At 53.8% G+C, this 20,572-nt stretch overlaps 8 protein-coding genes and 1 pseudogene across 9 annotated transcripts; 5 read left to right on the top strand and 4 right to left on the bottom strand.

Annotated features, from left to right (window-relative positions):
* Positions 1 to 133: 133 nt before the first annotated feature.
* CAOG_00862 (hypothetical protein) lies at positions 134 to 3,335 on the top strand (the record flags this gene model as incomplete). The annotated part of the gene is made up of 6 exons (XM_004365676.2): positions 134 to 640; positions 818 to 919; positions 1,021 to 1,179; positions 1,311 to 2,009; positions 2,146 to 2,647; positions 2,746 to 3,335. 6 exons carry the CDS (start codon positions 134 to 136, stop codon positions 3,174 to 3,176), a joined length of 2,400 nt encoding a protein of 799 aa, XP_004365733.1. The 3' UTR covers positions 3,177 to 3,335.
* Positions 3,301 to 5,198, bottom strand: CAOG_00861 (hypothetical protein). The gene is made up of 5 exons (XM_004365675.2): positions 4,993 to 5,198; positions 4,277 to 4,433; positions 4,088 to 4,161; positions 3,695 to 3,953; positions 3,301 to 3,588 (listed from the first exon to the last, which is right to left on the bottom strand). Exons 1-5 carry the CDS (start codon positions 5,068 to 5,070, stop codon positions 3,509 to 3,511), a joined length of 648 nt encoding a protein of 215 aa, XP_004365732.1. The 5' UTR covers positions 5,071 to 5,198; the 3' UTR covers positions 3,301 to 3,508.
* Positions 5,199 to 5,260: 62 nt separating this feature from the next.
* Positions 5,261 to 6,501, top strand: CAOG_00860 (REXO2 protein). The gene is made up of 5 exons (XM_004365674.2): positions 5,261 to 5,339; positions 5,481 to 5,557; positions 5,687 to 5,982; positions 6,094 to 6,147; positions 6,261 to 6,501. Exons 1-5 carry the CDS (start codon positions 5,291 to 5,293, stop codon positions 6,325 to 6,327), a joined length of 543 nt encoding a protein of 180 aa, XP_004365731.1. The 5' UTR covers positions 5,261 to 5,290; the 3' UTR covers positions 6,328 to 6,501.
* CAOG_00859 (hypothetical protein) lies at positions 6,284 to 7,972 on the bottom strand. The gene is made up of 6 exons (XM_004365673.2): positions 7,915 to 7,972; positions 7,362 to 7,777; positions 7,047 to 7,247; positions 6,768 to 6,923; positions 6,562 to 6,606; positions 6,284 to 6,455 (listed from the first exon to the last, which is right to left on the bottom strand). The coding sequence occupies exons 1-6, from the start codon at positions 7,949 to 7,951 to the stop codon at positions 6,363 to 6,365; spliced, it is 948 nt and encodes a 315-aa protein (XP_004365730.1). The 5' UTR covers positions 7,952 to 7,972; the 3' UTR covers positions 6,284 to 6,362.
* Positions 7,973 to 8,076: 104 nt separating this feature from the next.
* On the top strand, positions 8,077 to 9,276 carry CAOG_00858 (hypothetical protein). The gene is made up of 4 exons (XM_004365672.2): positions 8,077 to 8,436; positions 8,819 to 8,874; positions 8,967 to 9,021; positions 9,109 to 9,276. Exons 1-4 carry the CDS (start codon positions 8,136 to 8,138, stop codon positions 9,210 to 9,212), a joined length of 516 nt encoding a protein of 171 aa, XP_004365729.1. The 5' UTR covers positions 8,077 to 8,135; the 3' UTR covers positions 9,213 to 9,276.
* On the bottom strand, positions 9,176 to 9,966 carry CAOG_00857 (pterin 4 alpha carbinolamine dehydratase). The gene is made up of 2 exons (XM_004365671.2): positions 9,873 to 9,966; positions 9,176 to 9,623 (listed from the first exon to the last, which is right to left on the bottom strand). The coding sequence occupies exons 1-2, from the start codon at positions 9,936 to 9,938 to the stop codon at positions 9,384 to 9,386; spliced, it is 306 nt and encodes a 101-aa protein (XP_004365728.1). The 5' UTR covers positions 9,939 to 9,966; the 3' UTR covers positions 9,176 to 9,383.
* A 3,077-nt stretch (positions 9,967 to 13,043) lies between these two features.
* On the top strand, positions 13,044 to 16,012 carry CAOG_00856 (hypothetical protein; annotated as a pseudogene). The gene has a single exon.
* Positions 16,013 to 16,429: 417 nt separating this feature from the next.
* Positions 16,430 to 18,274, top strand: CAOG_00855 (cysteine dioxygenase). Its single transcript, XM_004365669.2, has 2 exons — positions 16,430 to 16,707; positions 17,512 to 18,274. The coding sequence occupies exons 1-2, from the start codon at positions 16,475 to 16,477 to the stop codon at positions 17,948 to 17,950; spliced, it is 672 nt and encodes a 223-aa protein (XP_004365726.1). The 5' UTR covers positions 16,430 to 16,474; the 3' UTR covers positions 17,951 to 18,274.
* Positions 18,275 to 18,306: 32 nt separating this feature from the next.
* CAOG_00854 (leucine-rich repeat containing protein) lies at positions 18,307 to 20,269 on the bottom strand. The gene has a single exon (XM_004365668.2). The coding sequence runs from the start codon at positions 19,937 to 19,939 to the stop codon at positions 18,404 to 18,406; it is 1,536 nt and encodes a 511-aa protein (XP_004365725.1). The 5' UTR covers positions 19,940 to 20,269; the 3' UTR covers positions 18,307 to 18,403.
* Positions 20,270 to 20,572: the final 303 nt, after the last annotated feature.

Raw genomic sequence — 20,572 nt, 5'->3', positions numbered from 1 at the left:
GGGCAGAAATCAGATCCCAAACCAACAAACAAAACGAGAAGCCTAAACAGTTCGTTTTTGACAAAGTTCAGTTCACAAATTTGTTACATTTTGATCCCTTTTTTTTTTTTTTTTTTTTTTTTTTTTCGCCCAAATGTCACTCTATGCGAGCGGACTGGCGGTCGTCATTGCCATCACAGCAGGCTACTTGATCTATGTGCTGCTCGTCAAGTGGACGCAGCACCCGAGCACTGGCAACCATCACCAGCCCGGATCGCCAAACCCGCAGATTACACTGTCGACGCCTCCGACCAGTCCGCTGGCCGCCCCAGCCTCGGCACTCACCAGCCGACCGGCGAGTGGGTTTAGCGCCAGCCTCAGCGGCAGTCGCCCTGGCACGCCGTTGGACGCTGCTGCTGGCGAGTTTGGAGGAGCGGCAATGTTCGCTTCGGCGGCTGCGAGCCTTGGTCTGCCTGCGCAGTTGATCTGCAATACGCCGCTGGTGCCGGATTCAGACAGGGCGCCCGAGACATGCGACTGGCTGCTCCGGCTGGCGCGAGTGGTGATGCACGGAGCAGCCGCGAGCCGTGAACTGAGCGGCTGCGCACTCCTCGTTCTGAATGCCATGCTCAAAGACCTGCAGGCGCGCGGAATGGACTCGGTACAGTTCCAAGCTAAGCTTGCTGCTCGTGCTTGTGGTGAAATTCTGTTGTTGGATTCGCAAAGTCACCAAGCGTTGTGCATTTTGTGTGATTGTGCGTTTGTGGAATTCTTATTGGATTGTTGACCTGCTTGACTTTGTTTTTTTTGTTTTTTTTTTTTTTTGGTTGTTTGCTAGGCTGTCATGTTTGTGCATGACATGCAACTGGGCTCAACTCAGCCAGTCATCTCATCAATTCAATGGCTGAAACGTGCCGATGGCATTGCGTGGGATTCGCAGGTGTGACGTTTACGCTCGTTTGATTGTGAAGCTAAGTTCAAGCGAATATCTCTGTTCTTGCCATTCACTTGTTCTTCGATGTATTTTGCTCGGACCTGCAGGGATTCGACGTGTCACTTTCATATACTGCCCCAGATGCGTCGTTGGCGACCGCGAGCTCCGACCTCAAGATTCAAATGAGCGCTGCCCTTCCGCTCAGCGCTGGCTCGCTGCCCGTGGCCACCCACATTGTCGTCAACGTTCGGCAGTTTACCCTTCCGGTACGACCCCTCCACACCTTGGTTCTTGGTTTCGCGAGGGGTGTCGGAATGAGCGAGGACTTGGTGTTTGATGCTTGTTGGTTGTTCATCGCCTCACACGCATTCGTGTCATGCTCGTGCTCTGGGAACAGCTGCGATTTGTCTGGAGAAATGCCGCTCCCTACCAAATCCTCGTGTCTGCAACCGCGGAGCCAGTCCTCGACTTTGAAGTCTCGTTGGCCAGCACGGGCAGGGCGCTCGCACATGTCGGAAACGCATTTACTGCCCATGTCGCGAAAATGATTAGCGCGGCATTGCTGTGGCCGGGTCAGCATGTGGTGCCAGCCGACGGCCTGACGTCCTCCAGCCTGCTGACCACCATCCTCGAAAGCTGTCTTGCTTCGCAAACTTCGAGCAAGGCTGACGAGTTCCGTCTCCGAAAGTTTACAGCCATTCACCTAGACAACATTCGGATACGCGTCGTCGAGGCTGCGGGCTTGGCAGCCAAGGATCGAAACGGCCTGAGCGATCCGTACTGCATTCTCACGGTTGGGCCAGCTCCCGATCAAACCTTCCGCACCCGCATTGTGCGAAAAAGCCTCAACCCCCGTTGGGACGAAGAGTGTGTGCTGCGCTTGACGGCTGAGTGCCGCTCACTGACGATCGAGCTGTTTGACAAGGATCGCATTGGCAAGGACGATTTCCTCGGTTGTGTGGTCATCCCTCTTGCCAGTTTGCCTGCCCATTCAGCCTCGTTTACGCGCAAGTTCCAACTTGGGCCTCGCGCTGGTGAAGACCTTGGGGACGTGACTGGCACACTCACCCTCCAGTTCGGGCTTGACAATCTTGACGTATGTCGTTTTTTTTTTTTTTTGTTTGTTTTGTTTTTGTTTTGTTGCTGTTGTTGATACCTCGCTCACATTCGTGATCTTGTCCATTCTTTGTTGTAAATGGGGTGGTGGTGGTGGTGGTGGTGGTCGACAACAGGGTGCACGCAAGCAATTCTTGAACAAGCCTCTCGAAAATACTTCGTCATCCACGTCGCTCGACGACGCCAGTCGAAGTCCCCGCTCTCATAGAGCAGTCACCGAGTCGAGCTCAGGTCTATCCGTGGCCTCTGCGACAGGCTTGAGCTCGACGACGTCCATGTCCGCGTTGTCAACGCCGACCAGCGCGCGCCCACACGAGGGGGGCAACTCTGGCCCAACAAGCCTGGCTGTCACGCCCACTTCGAGCGCCCCGAGTGTTGCATCAATGCGATTACCTTCGGGATTGACAGCGTCTACCCCAGCTCTCTCAGCCCCGTCATTCGCCTCGACCGCATCTTCGAGTTCTGCCACTCCGTCAGGCAAGAGCGTGCCTGGCTCGCAACTTGGACTTCCCGAGTCCTCGCACCCGTTTACGAGAAACGAGAGCGCTCGTTCCAGCACCAAGAGTACGAACCGTCGAAGCGGCTTTTTCGGACGTCGTGGCTCGGATGCGAGTGCAGGTAACAACAACAAACACAAAACAAAAAAAAGTCCATCTGTCGGTTTTGACAAATGTAGTGGAATCTCGGGCTCACTTTTCCTCCGATTGCTTTTGCAGACTCAACCATGTCTGCTCTCGGGTCGGAAACGGGATCGACGCTGGACCTTGCCGAGTTGAGCGTCGCACTCACAACCGAGGACTTGGGCGAGAAGAAGCGGTCGTACCTGTTGTACGAAGTCAGCGTTCCTACCGAGGATAACAGCAACGTCCATCTCATCCACCTCGTTCCCGACAAGACCTCGGGAAAGAAGGCGCCTGCCAAAGCCACCAAACTGCATGTTTGCAACGGACACACGTTCGTCGCCACCCACTTCCCCTCCAAGGAGTCGTGTGCAGTCTGCAATCAATCATTAAAGGGATCCTTCGGCAAACAAGGGTACCAATGCCGCGAGTGTCGAACGATCTGTCACAAGGAGTGCCATCGCACTGTCGCCAGTTGGTGTTCGGCCAGCAAAGTCTCCCAAATCCATCTCAGCAAGCTGGAATGAGTGCAGACCGCTGTCGGTCGTGAATATTAGTTGCAATTTGTTGCGCCCTACGTTTGAGTGAGTGAGAGAGTGTGTGAGAGAGAGGAAAGTGTGTCTGTGAACTAATCGGTATGACGATCTTTGATATCGTAGTAGTAATGAAATTGTATTTCACGCCAATCATGGCCACCAATTTTGTCAACAAAGGCATCAAACCCGAGAACCCAACGGGAGAGAATGGAATGCGCGCGCGTGACAACAATAAAAAAAGAACCAGCCTTTCCCCCGTCATTTTCGCGCGCGGTTTTTGCGTCACACACAAAGAGTACACACATGCTTGAAGTCCAGAAGGCTTAGTTCTCCACCGCTTCTGCCGTCGTCGCTGGTCTTGTCAGTGGGTTGTCTGTCATTTCCACCTCCTCAACGGCAGGTGCTGAAGACTTGACAAGTGAGCCGAAGAAAAAGAGCGCGAAGACACAAAGAAAACACCGAATACAAACCTAAACGCCCTTGACCCCCCCCCTCCCCCTACCACCTACCTGACGCGGCTGACAGCTTGGAATCGCGCTTTCTTGAAAAGAGGCGAGATCCACTACCGGTACGAGGGACGGCCGTGTCAAGCGACGAGCGCGAGCCGGAGACGGACAGCGCTCCGACACTGCCAGGGGATGAGCTGCCAGTGTCTCCAATCACAGCCGCCGCAGCTCCTTGCGCGGGCGTTTGATCGTGTGCTTGTTGTGCAAAGAACTGGCGGGTTAGAGTGTCGTCTAGCAGGGCGCTTGGCAGTTTTAGCAATTTCTACTCGCAAAAGGAAGTGGTTTTTTTTTTTTCAAGGAAGTGGTTCATGTCAGAATGCAGGGACAAGGCGTTGTTTCCCCACCTCCATCTCCCTTTTTTGATCCTAGCTCAGCTCAGCTCAGCGGCGCACTCACTTCGATATATTCGTTCAACTCCTCGACACGTTTCTCGGCAACTGCTTTGGAGTTTGCGTTAAACAGAACTTTGCCTGTCGAACGAGGCACAAGTCCAAGATCAAGTGAGTCAGTGATAAAGAGCCGCTTTCGGGTCGACCGCGCAGCATGGCATGACAAAACAAAGCACAATGGTTGCTGGGAACAAACCGGGCAAGTACGGGATGGAGCGCGTTGTTCCCTTGACAGAGCCAGCTTCCGTCGGAAATTTGTCCAGCAAATTGCACTGAAAGTCAAAGAAGGCGTCATAGTCGCGGTAGATGACTGTCGCCGTGTTGTTCGACCAGACGAGCTCAATCACAAACATCTGTAATACATGAATGGTTTTTCACAAAATGAAAAAGTGAGTTTTTTTTTTTTTTTTTTTTTTTTTTGTTTTTTTTTGTTTTGAATACATAAAAAGCTGCCAATTCTTCAGCCTGCCGTTGTTGATGATTTTGTTTTGCAAAGCGAAATCAGTGATGAGTTTTTTTTTTGCTGGTCTTTCCATGCGTTGCATCACTAAATTGACGGACTGCGACTGCGACTAAGGCTGAGGCGGCGGCGGTGGTGGTGGTGGTGGACGGTCGAGCGGGGAGATGCAAGTAACCCGCAGCAGCAGCGGAATGGGAATGGGTTCTCTCTCTCTCTCCCTCCCTCCCTCACTCACTCTTCATCCTGTCCCACACACACTCTCTTCATCCCAACTTCAGCACTTTAGCACTGCGGCAACCATCTGAGGTCAACACGATGGCGCTGAGGTCGGGATTGCAAGCACCGGTAAAGCTCTCCGCCCAAACAAGCCTCAAGCAGCCCAACCTCAACCTCAACCAGTCCTCAGCCAGTCCTCGCCCCAAATGGCATCTCTGTTGGATTGGAAAACCCACCCAGCGCTTGGTCGGCTTGGTCCACTGCTCGGCCGAGGCAATCTTGGCCAGCGAGAGCACTGGTGCTTGGGTGCTCATTGTTGATGTCGCTTGCTGCCGTCCAAAAAGCCAAAAGCGAGCTCAATCACAAGGGAATGACTAGCAAAGGTCAGACGCCCCTCCGACAGTGTTCAGAAAGAAAAAGAGGGAATGAGCAGCGAGCAAAACCAAAAAAAGAAACGACTGACTGAGAGTTGCTCAGATTCGTAGATATCTACCGCTCAGTCTTCACAGTTCAACGTGAAATTTGTCCAAAAAGATGGAAGACTTGTCGACGCGGATGATTTGGGTCGATCTCGAAATGACCGGTGCGCTTGTTGGGAAGGAGGCTTTCTGTATTGTCTGTTGAGAGGAGGAGGCTTGAGTGAAGGTTGGAGTCAAAGTACTGGTCGAAGTTGTTGAAACAACGCTCAAAAGGGCGGTTGTTTGCGCCTTTCGGCTTGGACCAGGACTCGATGTCAGTACAGAGACCATCATTGAAATGGCCTGCATCGTCACCGACTCGCGCGGCAACATTCTCGCTGAGGTACAAAAAACAAGGCTTTGGTTGTATTTGGCTGTACTTGGGTTTGAGGTCTTTTGCTCATCCATCCACTCGCACCCGTATGAATGTGAATATGTTGTGGATGCAATACTGATGCTTTGTACATGACAGGGCCCTGATATCATCATTCACCAGCCAGACGAGGTCCTTGATCGCATGAACGACTGGTGCAAGGAGCATCACGGCGCATCCGGACTGACCGCTGCAGTCCGCGCATCCACCACGTCGCTCGCTGAGGCCGAGGAGGTCATGCTCGCGTTCGTGCGGGAACACACAAGCAAGGGCTGCGTGCTTGCTGGCAACACCATCCACATGGACAAGCGCTTCCTCGATCGCTACATGCCCAAATTCTCAGCGCACCTGCATTACCGCTTGATTGACGTCTCGACGCTGAAGGAGCTTTGCCGGTGAGTAGTAAAACAAGCTCCATCAACTCGTTTGTGATCGGGGGTGGGGTGGGGGTGAAGAGTGATTCTGTATGCCGATACTGACGGTTACCGATGGTTGTTTGGCTCCAGTCGCTGGTATCCTGCGATTTTCGCGAACGCACCTCCAAAGCAAGGGTTGCACAGGTACTCATCTCTCCTTTTTGGCATCGCTTTTTGCTCTGCCATTGCAGTTTTCGGGCTGGAATTTGCTGAAAGAGAACACTCAACTCTCGAATTTTACATGCAAACTGAAACAGAGCACTCGACGACATTAAAGAAAGCATTCAAGAATTGGTGTACTATCAATCGAACATGTTCAAGTGATTCGAACAACAAAAACGACCAGCACGGCTACATGATTACATGATGGTGCAGGCCGCTTGGTCTGCTCCACCTGGACCGCCCATTCCCAAGGCTCCTAGTGGGCCACCGCTGGCTGGCATATCGGGGAACTGTCGAGTGTTGCCAAGCCAAAATAAATGCAGCATTTCACCACCATGAGCAACGCGCACGCGAGAACACCCGCCCCCTGCATTTCCAACTGTTTCTCTCGCGTACCAATTCGGCAAAGATTTCTGGCGGTGGAGATCCATGCTCTTGCATCTAGTAGAATTCATCACCCATTTCAATCCCCCCGCCCCGAGTTGCGCACGCATCGCCAGAACACAACAAAAAAAGCACATAAAGTCACCGTGAGCTTTGCTCATCCCAGCTTGTCAAAAGCACCTCAAGTTGACCGATACTGCTCCCGGGTGCAATCTTACCTCTTGAACCAATTCGAGAATCTCCTTGTACGAAGACGACTCGGATGTCCGCTCGAACGTGGCGACGATTTTATGCATGCACACAAGTTGTAGCTCGTACCGAGTCTTGTCTTCAGCCGAAATCTTGGTGGCGTTCTCGCGCAGATACTCTGGATACTGGTAAAGGCGAATGGAGACAAAAAAAAAGGGGGGGGGGAAGTTGCGGGAACGGTGAGTGACAGGCGAAATACAATCAGCCATCCCAAAAACAACGTCTGCATCCCAATGATGCGGGCTTACTCGCTCGCTCAACGACTTCATCGGTTGGTACAGAACATCCTTGTTGAGCACCGTCTCCATCATCTTTTCCATCATTGCCTGCATGCCGCCTGCATCGTCATCGTCGTCGTCGCCGCCGCCAAGGCCGCCCATGCCAGCCAAGAGCTGCTCGGCCAGCGCATCGATTGCATCTTCGCCCATGCCCATCGTCTCGTCGTTATTCTGCATAGCAAGGTTTCGTTGGCACAAGTTGGCACAAGTTAGCACAAGTTAGCACAAGTTAGCATTTGCTTGCTCCACCATTCCACCACCACCGCCGCCACCATCCGACCTTACCAGTTGTTGGCTGTTTTGCTGCATCTCGTGGATTGCCTGTTCAAATGGATTGGTGCTCGGCTTTGATGCGCCAGACGCTGAGGAAGCAGAAGAAGCTCCAGCTCGAGGCAGCTTGGCGTCTGCTGCGGCCATGCTCGCGAGGCCTTCCGACAAGCGCGCTGCGTGCTCGGGATCAAGCTCCGACGTGCCAGCCATCTCCTGCATCATGGCAAGCAGCTGCTGCTGGAACTGTGCCGCCAGCGCCGAGTTCTCAAAGTCCTCGTCTGAATCGCCCGCCGGCTGCTGTGCGTCGGCTCGTTCCGCCGCAGCGGGTTTAGCAGCAGCAGCAGCAGCAGCAGCATTGGACTCGGGTTGCGTGCTCTTGCCAGATGACGTCGGGGCAGCAGCAGCAGCTTCGTCAAAGCCCTCGAGCGCCTCTACCAAAGTGGACGCGTTTGCCTCAGATCAGCTCTCATCGCTCGAGCACTGTTCCCCCCCCCCCTTCAGTCTTTTTGCACAATAGCGTAAAGTGTGTATTCCTTTTCGCTTATTTTGTTTTTTCAAAATCGTTTACCATCGAGCAGCGAATCCAACTGATCGTCCGCAGACATTGTATGGTTTGTGAATGGAAGAGGAAGACTGCTGTCCTCTTCGCCTCCAACGACTCGAGTAATCGCTCGTACTCAGCAAGTAGCGCTAATCAATCAGTTGAGAGAGAGAGAGAGAGAGCGACGTTGCAAAAACCGAAACGGACAAGCTCACTCTTTCGGTTTTCTTTGTGGAGCATATTGAACGATGAGCTCGAATCGCAGCAATAAGAATAATAGCAATACTACTACTAGTAGTAGCATTAGCAGTAGTAGTAGCAGTAGTATTACTAGTAGTAATGGCAATAGCAAGGCCGTCGCCGCAGTGCCTGAGGAGATTGCCGAGCAGGTGGACGCGTTCACGGCCGCAGTCGACAACCTCGAGGCGATGCTCAACCCTTTGCTCAAGGCGCCCGCTGCAGATCTCCGTGCAAAGCTCGCAGACAAGCCTCTCGAACTGGCGCGGCTCGAACTTGCGCTCGCATTCACTGCCAACAGCATGTTCTGGAGTAAGTCTCAACATCGGTGCATGGGCGGGCGCACAACCACCACCGCCACCGCCACCGCCGCGTACCAGCTGGATGCTGCAATGTCCATATTGGCATGCTTGCATTTTGGGATGATGGACGGGATGGACGGGAGCGCGCGCGGGGGGGGGGAGCAGGGCGCTGGTTCCACTCGGCTTCCATGTGGCAAACCACCATGTCCTCCCCGCCTCCACTAGCCGAATGGATGTTTTCAATAAGATGCTCCAACATTGTCGTCTACGGTGTTGCATCCACCGCCGAATTGTCGATCCAGCGAAGGAGCGTGATATTACAAAGCTGTGGCTCAGTACCTTTGGCTCAATTTTGCCGCGCTGCCATCTTGCTTGCTCTGGTTGTTGCACAGTGTATCTCAATGCTCAAGGCACAGCTCCCGAAGACCACCCCGTCAAGAACGAGCTTGTAGGTCATGCGTGGATTCGCGTTTGCCGAGATTGGATTTATTCGAAATCTTTGCGTAACCGCCGGTCGTCGCTCACGCTCGTGAACAACAGGCACGGATAAAGCACTACATGACCAAGGTCAAGACAGCCACGGAGAAGACTATTGGTACTGAAGCCTCGTGTGGCTGTGCCGGGTTTTGTCGTGATTGGGGCTCAACAACTCACTTTTCGACCTCCTCAAACATGCGTACAGCTCATCCGCGCTTGGACAAGGCCGTGACAGACCGTATCATTGCTCACAACATTTCCAGCCCCGCGCTCAGCGAGAAAATCAAGCGAAAATCCAAGCAGCAGTGAACGCTTGTGTTACTTTTTGATTTGTTGCTTCACAAAAACAAAGAGCACCCTCTTTTTGCCTTCATTTCCACATCTCCAACAGTCAAAAACGCAGATCCAACACTGCACACTTTCTCTGCAACTAGCGCAGTCTGGTAGTGTGCTTGTGAAAGCCTTGCAACGGTTTGTGTCTCACTTGGCGCGCGACTCTGCAGCGACCGACTCGATGAAGGTTGCGAGGGTAATGTCACGTTCGGAGAGACCTCCGCAATCGTGGGTGCTCAGGGTGATGTGGACTTGGTTGTAGACGTTAAACCACTCTGGATGGTGGTCCATCTTGTCTGCCTTGAGTGCAATGCGCGTCATGAATCCGAACGCTTGGTTGAAGTCGGCAAACACAAAGTCCTTGCGAATCGCGTCGCGTCCAGCAACCTGCCATTCAGCAAAGGAAAGCAACAAGCAACAAAGCAAGCAAATCCAAAATGAGCTCTTGGCTGAGTGCTGGGGTCGGTCTATCAGTATACCACAGAGTTTAGGGGAGAAGTCGTGACTTGATCTCCAAATCCACACAGATCCCGGACCCCCAGCGCTCCACTCCCAGAGTGCGTATCGCTGAAGTATGTGTGTCGAATGGGGAGAGCGGGTTTAGAGGGAAGGGGAGGGGGAGGGGGCTGCGCTGACCTCGTTCCAGCCGGGCAGCTGAGCAAGCTTGGCCGTGCGCGCTTCAGGCGTCAGTTTCTGCAGCATCTTGTTATCTGAGAGAGAAGAAGAGAAGAGTGGGATTAGAACTAAGAAATAAGCAACAAACTATTACAATAGAAAAAGCAGAACAAAAAGTCAAATCGCCACATGAACACACGAAAGCAACTGGAAACCTGTTGGAAGGCGTTCGAAGATGCTCAGAGTTTTTCCATCTTGGTTCTTTCGCAAGAAAGAAATCATGTAATAAGTAAAGAGGTTGGAACAGAACAAAACGACAAGCAGGGGGTAGATCTACGGACAAAATTCAACAACAAGCAAGGGCGACATCAAAAAAAAAGAACAAAAGAAAATGCTCAATAGCACAGTTCGAGGTTTTGGGGCAGTGCGTGAATTGGAGGTGCAGTGACTAGAACTCGATCGCCGGCGTTGACAATTTTCTCTTGCAGCTCCGGGCGAGTGAGAAGCCACTTAGCTGTCAAGTTGACACCGTAGAGCGGGAAAGTGGCGGGGTTTGCTGTCATCACACAACATTAGTAACAAGAATCCGCGCAACCAGAGTAGCAACTGCTCAGCGAACAAGACCTACCATTGCCCTTTGCCTCAAGTTCTAGCTTTCTGGCTTCGAGCGTACGGTTCTTTGCCCAAAGTTCTTTAACTCGGGCGTTGGCTGCTTCAACTTGGTTGGTGGCTGTTGCAATTTGCATTTGGGCTTGGGCGTTGATTTCTGCAACTTGGTTGGCGGCTTTTGCAACTTGGGCGTTGGCTTCTGCAACTTGGTTGGCGGCATCTTCAACCGTCTGTTTGGACTGGAGATCGTGAACCAGCACGTCCAGAAGCAGTTGGCCGGTGACATTGCAAGTCCATTTCGCCGTCGAGTGCAAGCCCAGATTCTCGAACAACAACTTGACGACGAGTTTTTCCTCGCCTGTTGGCTTCGCCTTGCCGGCGACTTGACCAGTCAAGGCCTTGAGTAGTGCAGCGCAGCGGCTGGCGTCGGGAACATTCGAGACCAGAGATTTGGAAAATGGCACGAAAACCGTTTTGGCAACGCCAAGGCAAGCGGCCAGCGCAGCAATGGAGCGCTCGATACCACGAAGCTCATCAGCACCACAAGAGAGGTCCCTGTGAGCAACACAAGGGAGGTCTCTGTTAGAGTGGCAGCAAAAGGGCAGCAGAAGTAGAGGCGTGTGTTTACATGTCTCAGCAACTGTGCGCGCTCCAGCAACGCCGGCACCCCTCCCCCTCGTTCACCTGCAGCTAGCACTCTCACACTCGGGCCTCACAACAAGGACTTACGTCTGATCTAAGATGGCTGAAAGATCCGTATTCTTGCGAGTGGTGGAATCCATAATCAACGAAGCGTCCGTCAGCAGGAGAACACGAGAATGGAGTTTGGATGGTTTTGCCGACGAAGTGTGACGACTGGCCCATCACTTTGGACGAAACTGTTATGGATTGATGTGTCTCTGTATTTGGAGTGTGTTCACTCGTCGCTTTGTATTAGTAAAGTCTCTTCTTTCCTATTATTACTCTCATCATCAACCCATTACTCGTATCTTCGTGGAACTAATACAAAGCGACGAGTGAACACACTTCAAATACAGATACACGTCAATACATTAGGAACAAGAATCCGCGCAACCAGAGTAGCAACTGCTCAGCGAACAAGACCTACCATTGCCCTTTGCCTCAAGTTCTAGCTTTCTGGCTTCGAGCGTACGGTTCTTTGCCCAAAGTTCTTTAACTCGGGCGTTGGCTGCTTCAACTTGGTTGGTGGCTGTTGCAACTTGGGCGTGGGCTGCTGCGACTTGGTTGGCGGCTTCTGCAATTCGCATTTTGGCTTGGGCGATGGCGTCTGCAGCTTGGTTGGTGGCGTGGGCAACTTGGGCGTTGATTTCTGCAACTTGGTTGGCGGCATCTTCAACCGTCTGTTTGGACTGGAGATCGTGAATCAGCACGTCCAGAAGCAGTTGGCCGGTGGCCTTGCAAGTCCATTTCGCCGTCGAGTGCAAGCCCAAATTCTCGAACAACAACTTGACGACGAGTTTTTCCTCGTCTGTTGGCTTCGCCTTGCCGGCGACTTGACCAGTCAAAACCTCGAGGAGTGCAGCGCAGCGGCTGGCGTCGGGAACATTCGAGACCAGAGATTTGGAAAATGGCGCGAAAACCGTTTTGGTAACGCCAAGGCAAGCGGCCAGCGCAGCAATGGAACGCTCGATACCACGAAGCTCATCACAAGAGAGGTCCCTGTGAGCAGCACAATCGAGGTCTCTGTTAGAGTGGCAGCAAAAGGGCAGCAGAAGTAGAGGCGTGTGTTTACATGTCTCAGCAACTGTGCGCGCTCCAGCAACGCCGGCACCCCTCCCCCTCGTTCACCTGCAGCTAGCACTCTCACACTCGGGCCTCACAACAAGGCCTTACTTCTGATCTAAGATGGCTGAAAGATCCGTATTCTTGCGAGTGCTGGAATCCATATCAACGAAGCGTCCGTCAGGAGGTGCGAGACGACTGGCCCATCACTTTGGACGAAACCGACGCCCAGATACTTGTTTCTTGGCTTTTTGGACAGATCGTGGGCATTCTCGCTTGCGGCGCGTTGCGAAGCAGTTCCTAAAGAAGCCAACGAAAGATTGGAGCGGTGCATGCATCATTTGTCACGGCAACCGGCATCAAGCTTGCGCTCTTCCCCCCACCCTCCACCCCTCGGTCTGTCCGATTTTTATGACCTTGTGTTGCCATGGATTATCCTTATCGACGATACACTGACATGCAATGGTGGATATCGGGGGAAAACAGGCTCTCAGGATCGGAGAAACATCCGTTAATCTGGCACACCGTGCGTTCCACGTCGGGAGTCCATCCATTTGAACTTCATAGATTCACTTAGAATCAAACATACTGCAGATTCCATTTCAAAAGGGACCAAACTTTTGTCCAATAGCGAAAAGTGACAAAACTTTTGTCAAAGCTGTCAGTTTTCTACAGTTTGATTCTGCAAAAATCGGCTCGGTCTGTTCAGCATTGTTGTTACTACTCTCTCATAAGTTCCCCATTGCCTTTGTCTTTCAAAGTGATGATCAATTGAACAAGTACAGAACTCTCCTGAGATGCTCAGCATTCTTTTTTTTTTTCTTTTTTTTTTCTTGGTGTTTTCCTGCATAATCGCCACTCTTTCATTCTCCACAACTCAAACATTTCCCATTACGCAACGCACACATCCACCTCAGCAAAAGCTCCCTCATCGCATTGACATTATTGAAAAAAAAACCAGCGCAACGGAGATTCTGAGATTGTTCGCACACCACAAACAAAACGAATGGCAACGGTCGAACCATCACCAGCATCATCGGCCGTGTCCAGCACGCCATCCGCAGCGACGACGGCCTCTGCTACAGCACTGAGCACATTGCCCATCATGCAGACCACCGCGGCGGCGGCGTCGGATGCGCCAGCCATCGCAGCTGCTCTCAATTCTACAACCAGTATCACGACCACGACTACTACGAGCTCGACCTCAGCGCCGTCCTCTGCGACGACAAGCCCGGTCTCGGCAGCATCGGGGCCGGCAGCATCGGCACTGTCGCTGCGTCGGTCGCGTCGCTCGGCTGCCATCGCCGCGGCTGCCACAGCTGCCACAGAAGGCGGCAGCAGCCAAGCGCAGCTGCAGCAGCAGCAACTCGAAGCTTCCCCGTCCGACCACAGCGACGACCCTGCCGCTCATCCCGCGCCCACCGCCACCACCTCGTCCATATCGCCTGCACAGCCCGCGGATCCCGGAGTGATGCCAGGGCGTGGCCGAAAGCGAGCCGCCGAGCAATCTCTGCTCGCCCCTCTCACAATGCCTTCAGCCAACGGCAGTATTGTCGCTCGACCGCCGCCGCCGCCGCCGCCGCCGCTGTTCCCAGCAAGTGGCTCTGCTTCAGACGTGGACGCCCATGGCGCCGGCGCCGGCGTCGGTGCGGTGGCTGGATCGGGCAATGCTTCGTCCGGTTCCAATCCAAACCACACTTCTGGAAGCGCTGCGTCTACTGCCGGCGGCCATGCTCCACTGGGGATGCCAAACAAGCGGCCGAATACAAACTGGTCTGCCAGATCTGCCAAGGAGCAAGAGACGCTCGTCGCGCTGGCCTCGCTGAGCTCCAGTCCAATCACCTCTCGAGCCTCGTCCCCGACGTTCGGTGGCGGTCTGTTGCATGGCTCTGCGCCTGCTGTTACTGCGAGTGCTGCTGCGGCTGCGGCTGCTGCTGCGGCTACTGCTGCTGCTGCCAGTAACAATCTCTCGTCGTCCAACTTGTCCCAGTCGAGTCTGAACAGCGGCGGAAGCAGCAGCGGCGCTGGAAGCTTCCCAGCCGGCATTGCAGCAGCAGCAGCAGCAGCAGCTGGTGCTGGCCTGAATGCAATGCCGAGTGCCAGTGGTCCGGGAACGGGGGCTCTCTCCCAGCCATTCAGCCCGTTCAACTTTAGCTTGCCCAATTTCGCAATCGGCTTGACAACCCCGTCCCTCTCCACACTGCCGTCGCCCATGCAGCTCTTGTCGCCAAGTATTCTCAGCACTGCGCCGAATTTCGTCCCTCAGCAGCTTCTTCAAGGCTCGGTCGGCGTCCCTACGCAGCCAGCGTCGTCGGCCTCGTCGTCGTCGCTGTTGTCGCTGCAAAGCCAATCCATCCCTCCGCCAACATTGCTTTCAGCCCAAAACTCGCTGGGCGGGGTGAATGCTCAAGCATCGCCTAGCTTTAACGTTTCCAATAATTCTCTGGGCTTTTTCCAAGCGGTTGCTGGCGCAACATCCGCAGCCGGACAGACATTTGACGGATTTGCCCGTCCTTCCCCTCACCGCGCACCACCAAACAGCAACAACAGCAGCAACAACAGCAGCAACAACAGCAACAATGCACGAGGGATGTCTCATCCCGCAGCGAGTGGCTTGACCCTTGCCTCTGCCGTTGTGGTGGCCAATGCCAACGCGGCGCTGGTTCGAAACAGTCTGGGCCAGGGCAGCGAGAGCGGCGACGAAACCCACGGCCGCAAACGGTCAATTTCACAAGACCCATTTCACAAGACCCTATGGACGAGGACCACAATCGCCAACCCAACCACCGCGATAGCAGCAGCAGCAGCAGCAACAACAACGACGAGGAGGAAGAACCAGAAGACGAAGACGACGACGAGGACGACGTGGCAGCCACAACCAACCACGACGATGACGACGACGAAGATTACGGCGCGCCCAAACGAAAGAGCCCGCGCGGCGGTGCGAGGCAAAGCCCGCGAGGGGCGGCGAAAATGTCGGCAGCGGCCGCCGCAAAGCAAGCGGCCCAGCAGAACGGGCGGCGGCGGACACGGAGCAACTCTTCCACTGGGGGCAAGAGCTCACCCCCAAGCGCTATTGCCTCTGCGGTTGTCGCGAAAACGACGCCATGCCCTCGGCCGACGCGGACACGGTCTGGCGGCGCCAAGGCGGCGGACGAGCATCAGCTGCGTCCGTCCATCTCGTCGTCCTCCTCCATCGCTGCGGGCACCTCGGACGGCGACACGACCGATCTTAATGGCGACGACGACGACGAGACAGGCGGCGGCGCATCGTCGTCCGACAACGACACCGACCCCAACCAACGGCGACGCGAAAAGAACCGAGAGGCCGCGCAGGCGTGCCGCATCAAGAAGAAGGTTTACGTCAACTCGATGCAAGGCAGCGTCGATTCCGTCGCCGAGACCAACAACCACCTCAACCTGCAACTTTCAATGGTGCAGCAAAACACCCTTCGGTTGCATGGGTTTAGTCAGCAGCTCGACCGAGACAACTTTGAGCTGCAGCAGCAGCTCACCCAAGCGCGGGAGGCGCTGCAGACGCGCAGCCAATCGTGAACAGCGGGGCTGCCATGTCGATGTTTTATTGTGTTGTGTGTGTGTGTGTGTGCGTATTGGTCAGGGAGCAAGGAGAGAGGGCAGCGAGGGGAGAGGCGTGGTTGTGTGGCTGTGGTGTGGTGTGAAGTTTGCGTGCGGTGATTGTGAATTATTGTGTGTGCGAGTGTGTGTTGACTGTGATGATTTTTGCTGTTTTTGTTTGTTGTCACCAATGCGACGAATTTGAACTAATGAATCTGCGTTTTGAAGCGAAACAGTGTATTTCGCTGTTTCCATTTGTGATTAATCCTTCCTCCTTTTACGCTTTTGGCAGAATCTTTGCGGCTTGTAGTGATAGCACAACCTCATCGCTGGAGTTGGGGGCGGGCGGGGGTGGTGCAGACTCGACTCTGGCCAGCTGATCGACCCGCTGACAGAATCGCTTTCATCCAAACCCGATTTGATTGGGCGCGACGTTTCTCCGTTTCCAGCGAACGCAGCTGCACTGGCGCTCCGGTTTCAGCCGAACAAGCAACCAACAACCCTCCATCGTTGTTGTTTTGTCGCCCCCGATGTGCTCTCGGCCATGCCAATGAGCAAAAACAGCCAAAACAGCCAAAACAGCCAAAACGAAGAAGAAGAAAAAAAAAAATGCCAAATACGAAATATGAAAGGTTTTTCCGCGATCATTCCTCTTTTTTTTTTGTTTATTGTATTGTTCTTCTTCCTTCCAAAAAATGGATTCTACGCTGTCGCTTGAGGTGATGATTCAGAAGCTGGACGTGCTGATGAGCCAAGAGACTGTGAGCGTGGCTGCAGTGAACAAGCTGCTCGAGAGCTACGACGCGTCGCGCGGCGACTGGCAGCGGTACGGCCAGACGTTCGACGCCGTCCGCTACACGCGCACCCGCGTCTGGGGCAACAAGAACTACAACCTGCTCGTTCTCGCCTGGGATCAAGGCCAGGGCAGGTATGTGTTTTTTTTTTTTTTTGGCTGTTTGACTTTTGCTTTGTTTGCTTGGGTTTGGGTTTGGCAGAGTCGTGCAGGAGCGGAGCGCGTCGCAGTGGCAGAAGAGGATGAAAAGTTTTTTTTTTTTTTTTCGTGGCCACACCAGCTTCTCCTGTCATCACATCTGCTCTTTTGGCACCCCCTCCTGTCGGGTGGCGACGCCAACACTCTCACACGCACACACCCGCACTCCAGCTTCTGGGGGTTTGAGACGGCAAAGAAGAAGTGCGACGACGACGCAAAACGCAAACGCTCCGACACTGCAAAAAAAAAAAAAAAAAAAAAAAATTAAAAGATGAAAAAAAAAATGGCACCTCCTATTTGACTTGCCTTTCTGTTGTCTGCCCCTGACTGCGCTGACGTGCGAGGCTGCGCATGGCGTGCACAATGACAGATTGCATGTGAGCTTATTTATGGTGGTGCGCGGGCGGTGAACGGACAACAGGCACTCCAACGACAAGACGAAGAAGAAGAAGAAGGAAAAAAAAATGTTGGGGAAGTGGGAAAAGTGAAAAAAAGAAAAAAAATCACACGCCACACGCACCAAAGCACGCCGAAATGCGAACACAAGGGGCGCCGGTCAGTCCCACGACCATCCACCTCAACAGCCTCAGCTTGACACAATGACACTGCGAATTTTAGTCGCATGGGTGTTCGGGGTAGGGGGGACGGGTTTGGAGGAACAGAGAGCAAAGAGAAAAAGAGCGCTTGTTCGTCCTTCCGTTTGGCCACTCACTTTTTCACGCTGCTCCTCTTGCTTTACAGCGCCATCCACGACCACGAAAACTCGGTCTGCTTTATGAAGATTCTCGACGGCGCCCTGACCGAGACGCGATTCTCCTGGGCAAAGTCAACGGGCAACGAGGATGATCAGGAAATCCGGGTGGTTGGCTCTCGCACTCTGCAGCGCAACGGCGTTGCATTCATCACCGACCAGATTGGCCTGCATGCCATGAACAACAAGTCCAACTCGGACAAGTGCGTCTCGCTCCACTTGTACTCGCCTCCCTTCGAAGAATGCGGTGTCTTTGGCGCTGACGGCCAGGCCCTCCCAAGGAGCAAACTCACGTTTTGCAAGGATCATGCCGTCAAGAGCCTGGTCCCCTCTTCCACCGAGATTGCTGAATCAGTCAAACGTGGCTGCGTTTTCGACCAGGCGGAGTTCGAAGCGCTTGCCGCTGCCCAAGCAGTGCCCCCACAATAACGCCGATGTGCTGCGGTTTTATCCTGAAGCGCGCACACCCATCACACACACCCGTCACACACTTCATCATCATCACACGTACACACATGTATAAACACATCCAACACTCACACGCACACACACGCGCAAACTCACACTCACACACTCTCACCCTGGTTTGTTCGAGCAGTTTGCTTGCACCAGCTCCAATGCTGTACCTGTAGCGCTCGTTTGCTTTTGCTCGTGCTCTCTTTGCTGTTAACTGTCTTGCTTTATCCGATTCAACTCTCAGTTTTGTTTTTTCTAGTTTTCCCGCCACTGCAATAAATGTTTTCAAACCTCATATGCCACCCACCCACGATTGCAAATTTGTCAAAGCGCAAGTAACACAATACATTAGTTTAATGGCAGGAAATCAAAGGAGCTATCAACAAGTCTTAATCCAAAAGCTTTGAAACGAAAATTGGCACAGGGCTATACGGGAATCCACGCTTCGTTTTCCACCAGCTTGAGGAGTCGCAACTCGAGCGAGTTGAGCTCTCGGAGAGGTGCTGGGGAAGACGTGCTGGGTTCGGAGGCTGACGGTGAGGACGAGGACGAGGACGCTGCTGACAGTCGTACGTCAGTCGGTGCAGCCGCAGCAGCTGCTGATGATGATGATGCTGATGATGATGATGCTGATGATGATGATGATGATGATAATGCTGATGACGATGACGACGACGATGAAAGGGAGGCGCCCAAATCCTGCAAGGAAAGGTCCAGATTGACCTCCGTTGCGAGACGCCCAGCCTCGAGCTCGTCGCGCAAAGCCTGCATGCGCATAGCCGTAGCATTTCGCGCTGCTTGCTCGCTGGCGAGGGCTTCGTCTGCCCTGCGCTTGGCGGAATAATCAGAGTCGGCGTGACGCGGCGAGCACAGATACTGCATAAAGGGCACGCGGTACTTGCCGCAGAAATCAACAAATTGAACGCTCTCGCAGCGGTCGGAAAAGTAGACGCCACGGCAGTTGGGGTTTTCGCAAACGCGGCCAGTGTTGAGCAGTTCGACAAGATCGAGAGGAAGAGTCTCCTTGCTGTAGGGGATTTCCTGGTTCTTGATGACGCGACCGGCAAGCTCTTTCAGCGACGGAGGCGTGAGTGGGATGGTGCGAACAAAGTCTGTCACAAGGGGATTGTTTCGCAGCGAGAGCTCCTCGAGCCGAGGAAGTTGGAGCAAGCCCATGGGCAGCGCCGACAGCTTGTTGCTGTGCACGTTCAATGTCATGAGGCTGTCGAGATCGGTGATCTCAACAGGCAGTTCGACGAGCGAGTTGTCACCGAGGAAGAGAACATTCAGCTTCTTCAGCAAGCCAATCTGCGCGGGCAGTCGCTCGAGCTTGTTGCCGCCAAGATACAGCACCTCGAGCTCGGAAAGCTGCGAGATTTCAGCGGGCAGCGAGTGGATTTGGTTGGCGCCAATGTACAGGTACTTGAGGGTGGTGATGAAGCAGAGCACGAGGGGAAACTCTTTGAGCTGGTTTCCGCCAAAGTAGACCGACACGAGCTGGCGGCACCGAACCAGGTTGTCCGTCACGGTGGTGAGCGCCATGTTGTTGCACGTCAATGTACGCAGCTGCGGCAAGCGCTCAAACGTGTCGGGCAACGAGGCGATCGGGTTGTTGGATATATTCAGCGAGCGTAGCTCGGTTAGCTCGAATAGCTCTGGCGGCAACTCGGAGAGCTGGTTGTGGCTCAGATTTAACACTTGCAGCGTGGAACGGTGCTCGAGCACGCTGGCCGGCAGGGTCTTGAGCTTTTTGCGCGACAAGTCCAGATACGTGACGGGCGCTGGGCACGACGCGTCGCCTGATTCGTCGTCGGTGACTTCAAATGCGGGCACCAGCTTTGTGGCTGGGGCCACGGTGGCTGGCGTCGCGGTGGCTGGCGTCGAGGCAGTCTCGGAGACAACCGTCACAGGTGTCAGACTCTCCAGCTTGTGCTCCAACAACGGCGTGAGTTGGTGAAACATTTTGCGACGCAGAGTGCACAATGCGGGAAAAAAGAAAAAGCGGGGAGTGATTGAAAATGAAAAAAAAAAAAAAAATGGGGGCGAGGTGCCGTGGGGCTTTGTTCGAACGGGAGAGGACGCGAGACGATGGGGCGCGCGCGGCTTTGGCTGGATGGAAGAGTCCTTGGGGTGCGTATTGGATTGTCGGCAGCGAGGATGGGCAGGCGTCGACAGGCAGCACTTGGATCAGGCAAGGACTAAAAGTCTCCGTGTCGGGAAAAAGAAAAATAGAAAAAAGAAAATAAAGTCAATCCAGAAAACGAACAAAGAGGAAAAAAAGATCCGCTCTGAATCTCCGTTCGGACGTAAGCGCGGAAAGCGGGGATGATATGCGCGGGTGGAATGGTGGGGCGATGATCTCGTATCAACGGGAGCCAGCAGCGGGATGCTCTGTTGCGGTGCCCTCCTTGGACTGCTCGAGGTGGGTCAGCAAAAGTTAAAAAAAAAAAAAAAAAAAGCTCTCCGTGCGTGCGTGCGTGCGCTGCGAGTCGATCGAATGACGGCTGGGAGATTGAGACGGGCGTTTATGAAGGCGACGAGAGAAACGACGACGACGACGACGACGACGATGATGATACGCACAGGCGAAAGGGA

Source organism: Capsaspora owczarzaki, assembly GCF_000151315.2.
Source record: "Capsaspora owczarzaki ATCC 30864 unplaced genomic scaffold supercont2.1, whole genome shotgun sequence".
In the NCBI taxonomy this organism is placed as follows: domain Eukaryota; class Filasterea; order Ministeriida; family Capsasporidae; genus Capsaspora; species Capsaspora owczarzaki.
Note: the sequence above shows the minus strand (reverse complement) of the source record. Positions and strands in the feature narration are given on the sequence as shown.

What these genes read in the sequence shown, in the direction of transcription:
- CAOG_00861 (XM_004365675.2), bottom strand. Translation starts at nt 5,070, where the DNA reads ATGAGCACCCAAGCACCAGTGCTCTCGCTGGCCAAGATTGCCTCGGCC. An exon ending in CCAAGCCGACCAAGCGCTGG is followed by an intron (nt 4,434 to 4,992) that starts GTGGGTTTTCCA and finishes CATGTATTACAG; the next exon opens with ATGTTTGTGATTGAGCTCGT. An exon ending in CAAGCTGTCAGCCGCGTCAG is followed by an intron (nt 3,589 to 3,694) that starts GTAGGTGGTAGG and finishes TCAAGTCTTCAG; the next exon opens with CACCTGCCGTTGAGGAGGTG.
- CAOG_00860 (XM_004365674.2), top strand. Translation starts at nt 5,291, where the DNA reads ATGGAAGACTTGTCGACGCGGATGATTTGGGTCGATCTCGAAATGACC. An exon ending in GGTCGATCTCGAAATGACCG is followed by an intron (nt 5,340 to 5,480) that starts GTGCGCTTGTTG and finishes GGCTTGGACCAG; the next exon opens with GACTCGATGTCAGTACAGAG. An exon ending in CCAAAGCAAGGGTTGCACAG is followed by an intron (nt 6,148 to 6,260) that starts GTACTCATCTCT and finishes AAACTGAAACAG; the next exon opens with AGCACTCGACGACATTAAAG.
- CAOG_00859 (XM_004365673.2), bottom strand. Translation starts at nt 7,951, where the DNA reads ATGTCTGCGGACGATCAGTTGGATTCGCTGCTCGATG. An exon ending in GTTGGATTCGCTGCTCGATG is followed by an intron (nt 7,778 to 7,914) that starts GTAAACGATTTT and finishes CCACTTTGGTAG; the next exon opens with AGGCGCTCGAGGGCTTTGAC. An exon ending in TTCTCGAATTGGTTCAAGAG is followed by an intron (nt 6,607 to 6,767) that starts GTAAGATTGCAC and finishes GAATTCTACTAG; the next exon opens with ATGCAAGAGCATGGATCTCC.
- CAOG_00858 (XM_004365672.2), top strand. Translation starts at nt 8,136, where the DNA reads ATGAGCTCGAATCGCAGCAATAAGAATAATAGCAATACTACTACTAGT. An exon ending in ACCCCGTCAAGAACGAGCTT is followed by an intron (nt 8,875 to 8,966) that starts GTAGGTCATGCG and finishes CGTGAACAACAG; the next exon opens with GCACGGATAAAGCACTACAT. An exon ending in AGCCACGGAGAAGACTATTG is followed by an intron (nt 9,022 to 9,108) that starts GTACTGAAGCCT and finishes ACATGCGTACAG; the next exon opens with CTCATCCGCGCTTGGACAAG.
- CAOG_00857 (XM_004365671.2), bottom strand. Translation starts at nt 9,938, where the DNA reads ATGCTGCAGAAACTGACGCCTGAAGCGCGCACGGCCAAGCTTGCTCAG. An exon ending in AGCTGCCCGGCTGGAACGAG is followed by an intron (nt 9,624 to 9,872) that starts GTCAGCGCAGCC and finishes GCTGAATGGCAG; the next exon opens with GTTGCTGGACGCGACGCGAT.
- CAOG_00855 (XM_004365669.2), top strand. Translation starts at nt 16,475, where the DNA reads ATGGATTCTACGCTGTCGCTTGAGGTGATGATTCAGAAGCTGGACGTG. An exon ending in TGGGATCAAGGCCAGGGCAG is followed by an intron (nt 16,708 to 17,511) that starts GTATGTGTTTTT and finishes CTTGCTTTACAG; the next exon opens with CGCCATCCACGACCACGAAA.
- CAOG_00854 (XM_004365668.2), bottom strand. Translation starts at nt 19,939, where the DNA reads ATGTTTCACCAACTCACGCCGTTGTTGGAGCACAAGCTGGAGAGTCTG.